This window comes from Solanum tuberosum, unplaced genomic scaffold, assembly GCF_000226075.1.
Source record: "Solanum tuberosum cultivar DM 1-3 516 R44 unplaced genomic scaffold, SolTub_3.0 scf00301, whole genome shotgun sequence".
Lineage (NCBI taxonomy): Eukaryota > Viridiplantae > Streptophyta > Magnoliopsida > Solanales > Solanaceae > Solanum > Solanum tuberosum.
In genome coordinates this window covers 182,335-188,180 of record NW_006239223.1, presented here as the reverse complement: position 1 = coordinate 188,180, position 5,846 = coordinate 182,335, and the positions used below count along the sequence as shown (strand labels likewise).

The following is a 5,846-nucleotide window of genomic DNA, read 5'->3' as shown; positions in this document are numbered from 1 at the left end:
TACTTTTTTTAGATGAAAACTTAGTTTCTCTTAATTATAATAGTCTTCCTCTTTTGCAATAGGTTCTTGATAACCCACTTGAAGATTGTCAACAACCATCATCATTTGTTCCAGGTGTTCACATAAGAAAGGTTAGAGAAAATTTCATTAAAATTTTGAATTTTATTTTAATTTCATAAATCCTAACATTAATATGATCATGAGATCAATTAATTCCTTTTTCTTGTTTAATATGGATTAATCGACAAACTGTTAATTGCGTGTCATGTACACATAAACAGTCTAAGTGATCATTTTTTTCTTTTGGTTCTTGTTGTTGTTGTTGTTTTTTAGTTGGTATAGTGAAATAAATTATGTTAATTTATCATATTATTTCTAGTTTTCACCACAAAAGCTAAAACGCCTAATCGTACACACTCCAAATAGAAGCCTCGAAAGCCGAACCAAACATCATTCTTAACCAAAAGGACCCAACTGTAGCTGATGGAATTGACGGAATTTTGATCCGACATCAGAATCTTCGGATGTTGACAAAAGTCAACTCTTTCATGCATTAAGCCTCCAAAATTGAAAAACTTGCACCAAAGACTATGTGTCCTGATCATACTCATCCTCAGAATGTATCATTTCATAATCTGTATTTATGGTGTTGCTATGTTCATATTGACCAACTTAAACCTGTACCTCTTGCCCCTTATTCTCTTTTGTCCCTGCTGCTTGTTGTTGCCTTCTTTTGATGGCATCTCTCTTCTTTTCACTTAGTTTACCTTGACATTTGTTGTTGATAATTTGCCCTTGCTTTATGCCCCCACTATCTTGTATGTTCTGTTCCTATTCTCTCTAATGAACATTCTTTTTTCTGATTCTTTTTTTGAGTGTTATGAGAAGTATTATTACCCTGTTGATCATTCTGTTTACTGTGTCCCTGACCGGAAACCTTTCCCTGATGGAAGAGTTGATTGTGCTCGTTCTCTTGTGTGGTCTGATGAGAAGTGGTAGTAGAATCTCTAGGGTCTTTCTTAGGGCCAGTGTGTAAATTCTCATGTATATCATGATGCAGAAACCCCCATTTGGATACCCCTTCTTGCAAGTTAGTAAAATTCTCCATCAACCCTCCATCCAACACTCCAACAGCTTTCACAACAGTTAGATTTTGGGATATAGGAGTTGGTAACACATAATCGGTTTAAAATGTAGGCACCAGATCAGAACCATTTATTATTGTAGTGATGAAGTGCTTTCCTGACTCTACCAACTCCCACATCACACAGGCAGCTGCACAACACTAACACAGTAACGATAAAGGAAGGAAAAACACATCAGGACATTGGAATTCATAGGCAAAGATGTAAGAGATGCTAATTTATCAAGGAGACACTAGAAATGTATCCGATATTAAAATTGTAGGCACGACTCAAAATGGGAAAGAACTATGATATTATACAACCTCAACATATCCAAAAATCATTAGAGTAGCACTTCTAAAACACAGGTCATTTCCTCAATTTTATAAATACCAAAAAATCAAAATGATAGAATCAACAGATCACCACACAAATAAAGATAGAATAACTGGTGCAAATAGTTTAGAGTACTAAACTACTAATAGAGCATAAAAAGAAGTACAAAGTCTAAACCAGGTAGAGAAGTCCACTTCCTTCCTTATATAGGGCCACAATCAAGTAAAGGAGATTGAAGATTTCACTTTCTTCTTGGTCAAGGGATAGAGATGTAGACTTTTTCAAGGATTTCACTTGTTTGCCTGTGTTTTCGCAGCCGTTGTCTTGTCTTCATTATGATTTTTGCCTGTACCTGGACTGTTTGGCAGATCTGGTTCAACAAGATCAATATAAGAGCTATGTGTAATAATATTTTTACCTGTATGACTGTGACTTTTCTGGGAATTGCTTGTGCAGCTTCAGTTAAGTTTGTTTAATATTCCTGTGCTTAACTCTAGATACTTAAATATGAGTATAATCTATGTTATCAGACATAACCAACAGTTACTGAGAATGTGCTAACCAAAGTTGGCTTTATGCTTAAAGAGTACCAATTTGGTGAAGTACTTTGCCTCTGGGCTACTTCAATTGTTATATTCAAGAAGCAGATATTAGTTGTTGCTAAAGCATTTCTGATGCAAAATACCTTGTCTGGATTTCCAAAAATTGTGAACCACTTACAAATCGAAGTTGCAGATGCCTGATGGTTACCTGTGCTTTACATAGAGCTTTACTTAGGGTCGATTACAATTCTTTGATTGACTTTTGTTGTCCTTTGCCTACTCTCTTTTTGATTCTTTGACTCTATGCGTGAAGTCAAGTCGTGGTGTAGCTATTGTTGTTCTTTATCATTGGTGCAATCAGTCGAGGATGTACGAACGTGGTTGCCCTTCAAATGATAGACAGTTCGTCACATAATATTAATTGTGTTGTTGCAATAGCTTTGGTTCTTCTTTAATACTAATTATTAGCTTGCTGTTACCTCTTGAATCTATTGGATTATGGTAAAATAATCTCTACAACGTAGGACGAGACACCTTCACAAACATTAGTCATTGTCCTCGTATATGTTTGAGCTTCTAATCCAAGTCCAATTGAAAAGAAGATAATTTAGTTCTGCTTTAGGAATTGTTGGTGAGCAATTCACTTTTCTCAATACAAACAAGCTGCTTTGTTTGGTATTTTAAACCACATAAATAATGAACCTAATCCTCGGGTTTGATGTCATAGATTAAGCCTGGATCACCTCATGTGCTGCTGGAACAACCTGTGGTTCGGTAGAGATATTGAACCCTCGCAATTCATCGTTCATGAATATCATTCCAGCACCACTAGCATCCTTCACATGATGTCCCTTATCAATTCTAGTAACATTACCATCAGATATACACAATACAAATTTTCCTTTGACATTCATATTCTCCAGTGCCTCTGCGCTGCAAAATGCATCATTGACATTTCTAATCAGTGGTAACAGTGTCTCGGAGAAGTCTTTGGGTTGGAATCCTGATTCCCCATCAATTTCTTTTCCATCACCAAGACATACTATGGCTCTTAATTTTCTATCAGTAGTGCTCTCACCAACGGTGAGAAGCCATGGATCTCGATTATTTACAGTGCCTGGTAGTGGACCTATATTTCCAGCTGAACAACTAACAATTAATTTGTTGATTCTCTTGTTGCTTTTTTTTACTTTCCTTCCTGAAAAATTGGCACACTTATGTATTCAATGAAATGTTAAGTTTTGTATTTCATAAAGTATCAAAATAATCAATTTAATGTTTTTTCTCAGGCTAACATGATCAAGAAGACTGGAACTAGCGTAGTTGGCACAAATAAAAAGAAGTGGGTATGTTTGAAAAAAACTACAAGATCTTTCTTTTCTTTCAAAAGGAGGAAAATTTCATGTATATAATTACTGCTTTTGCATCAATTCCTTAATATTTTTGTTTTTAGAAAAATTCAATTAGTCATTTTTTATATCCCAATTTGTTCTAGTTAATGGGGATCTAATTTCTATTATCATATATTTATAAATTCTCTTATGTGCATTTTTTGTGCAGAATTTTTAAGGAAATTGAGGTCAAGTATCAACTTCAACATGCTCAACTTTTGGATTGATGATTTCATAAAGATTTATTGCAAATTTACTGGAGATTTTAACTCCATTTGAATTAGAAGTTAATTAGTTGGTTTTATGTTGAGATTATTACATTTAGTTAGATACTCAATTTTACTTGAGATAGAAAGATAATTTGTTTTGACATTGTTTACTTTTACAGGAAACTTATTATGTTGCTATTTTGTTCTTTGATTATAATATTAGAAAATATTTGCTTTATATAATATTTCTTGCTTCTCATGAAGAAGATAGTTTTGAATGCACAGATTGTTTGTATGTATTTGTCTCTTGAGAAAAACTAGATATAGATTTTTCTGGGATGTTTAAAGAAACTTGGTAGCGACATTAGAATATTAATATGACATTTAGCAAAATATAAAATAATGTCACCAATTTTTATGACATTCAATAATAGCATTTGTTGACATTAACTAAAGTGTCAGAAATTTCAATGTGACATTTTATAAATGTCACAAGTAAGTGTCTTGAAATTTGTTTTCCCAACATTTAATCTAAATGTCAGAAAGTTTAAGTGACATTTCATAAATGTCAAAAAAATAAATGTCATATATCTCATACCAACATTTACCTAATTATCGAAAATAAATGTCATATATATCTCATATCGACATTTACCTAAATGTCGAAAATAAATGTCATATATCTCATACCAACATTTACCTAATTATCGAAAATAAATGTCATATATATCTCATATCGACATTTACCTAAATGTCGAAAATAAATGTCATATATCTCATACCAACATTTACCTAATTATCGAAAATAAATGTCATATATATCTCATATCGACATTTACCTAAATGTCGAAAATAAATGTCATATATCTCATACCAACATTTACCTAATTATCGAAAATAAATGTCATATATATCTCATATCGACTTCGACATTCATATAAATGTCAACAAATAAATCTCGTAATATTCTTACCAACATTTACATATCTATTGCAAAGTAAATGACGCAAATTCATTTCAACATTTACCTAAATGTCACAAAATAAATGTCACAAAATCTTCCCGACAATTACCTAAATGTCGAAAAAATCCCCGATACTAAAATATACGACATTTGGTCCAAATGTAAAATAAATGTCGGTAAACAAATTTGTGACATTTAAACATCATAATACGACATTTAGAAAATGTCGTTGTATCTCCACTTTCTTGTAGTGGATACTTGAAAGAAAGTTATCCTATTTTATAAACCCTCTCATGTTGAGTCCTAAACCTATAGATTTATAGTACCCTTCAAGGAAGCACTATGTTTCACACAACTACATTTGTCTACAGTTGGAACTCTTAGAAGTTAGCCGTGTACATGCTGCATAAATTTAAAGAAAGCAACCAGCCACAGACTGTTCGTAAGTGCATAGGTCACAAGATATATGATTCTCAAGCAAAAGAATGTAATCACGAATTGTATCACGAGCTATGTGATTAATGAATTAATTATTATAAATAATTGCAAGAAGTTGAGAATATAGACTACTCTGCAGTGTAGGGTGGGTATATTTAGGGGTACTACGTGCGACACTACTCTGTGCACATAATTCATATATAGTCAGTTGGAATTTCCCGTCGTGGATTCATCTGACTGATACAGGCCTGCGGGCAGACCATACAGGAGCCTTGGGGGGCGTACCTTGATAGACCTCGTTACCAGAATATGAGATTTCACGCGTGGTCGTGACAGTGGGATACAGATGCCATACAGGGTTCACTAATCACCGTCAGTAGGCCATCATGTTATTCCCTGATAGTTAGCTTTACAAAGAGCAAAGAAGCGATATAATGAAGTAAAGATATCACTTAGGCAAATTATAGGGATTATATATATATAAAAATGACTAAGCCATGAAACATTCGATGAGGACCCTTGAGGTTGGTAACAATTCCAGTTACGGATTATGTCTCATGCATACACATGCTCTGATTTGCCTATCATGATATTTGATGTCTACTTGTTATTCAGTTTGCTTTACATACCAGTACATGTTTTGTATGTACTGACGTCCCTATTATTTTGGCATTTCATTTGTATCACTACATGCTCATGTACTCAGGACAACAAGCATTTTCAATAGACTAGAGACTTCCAGTTTAGCAGTTGGTAAGCTCCACCTCTACCTGGAGCTATCAGATATTTAGAGCCTATATTTTGCTACGTATCTACATATATCAAAATGGATATGTCAGGGC

At 33.6% G+C, this 5,846-nt stretch overlaps 1 protein-coding gene across 2 annotated transcripts in view; it reads left to right on the top strand.

Annotated features, from left to right (window-relative positions):
- The window catches only part of LOC102582571 (uncharacterized), a 6,044-nt gene extending 2,248 nt beyond the window's left edge, over positions 1-3,796 (top strand). Inside the window, exons 4-5 of one of the 2 annotated variants that reach the window (XM_015314470.1) lie at positions 3,292-3,348; positions 3,563-3,796. In XM_015314470.1, the coding sequence (XP_015169956.1) occupies positions 3,292-3,348; positions 3,563-3,571 (66 nt within the window). In that variant the 3' untranslated portion in view covers positions 3,572-3,796. The remainder of the gene's footprint in view (positions 1-3,291; positions 3,349-3,562) is intronic. The other variant, XM_015314469.1, reaches the window with a different exon arrangement.
- The last annotated feature ends 2,050 nt before the right edge of the window (positions 3,797-5,846 follow it).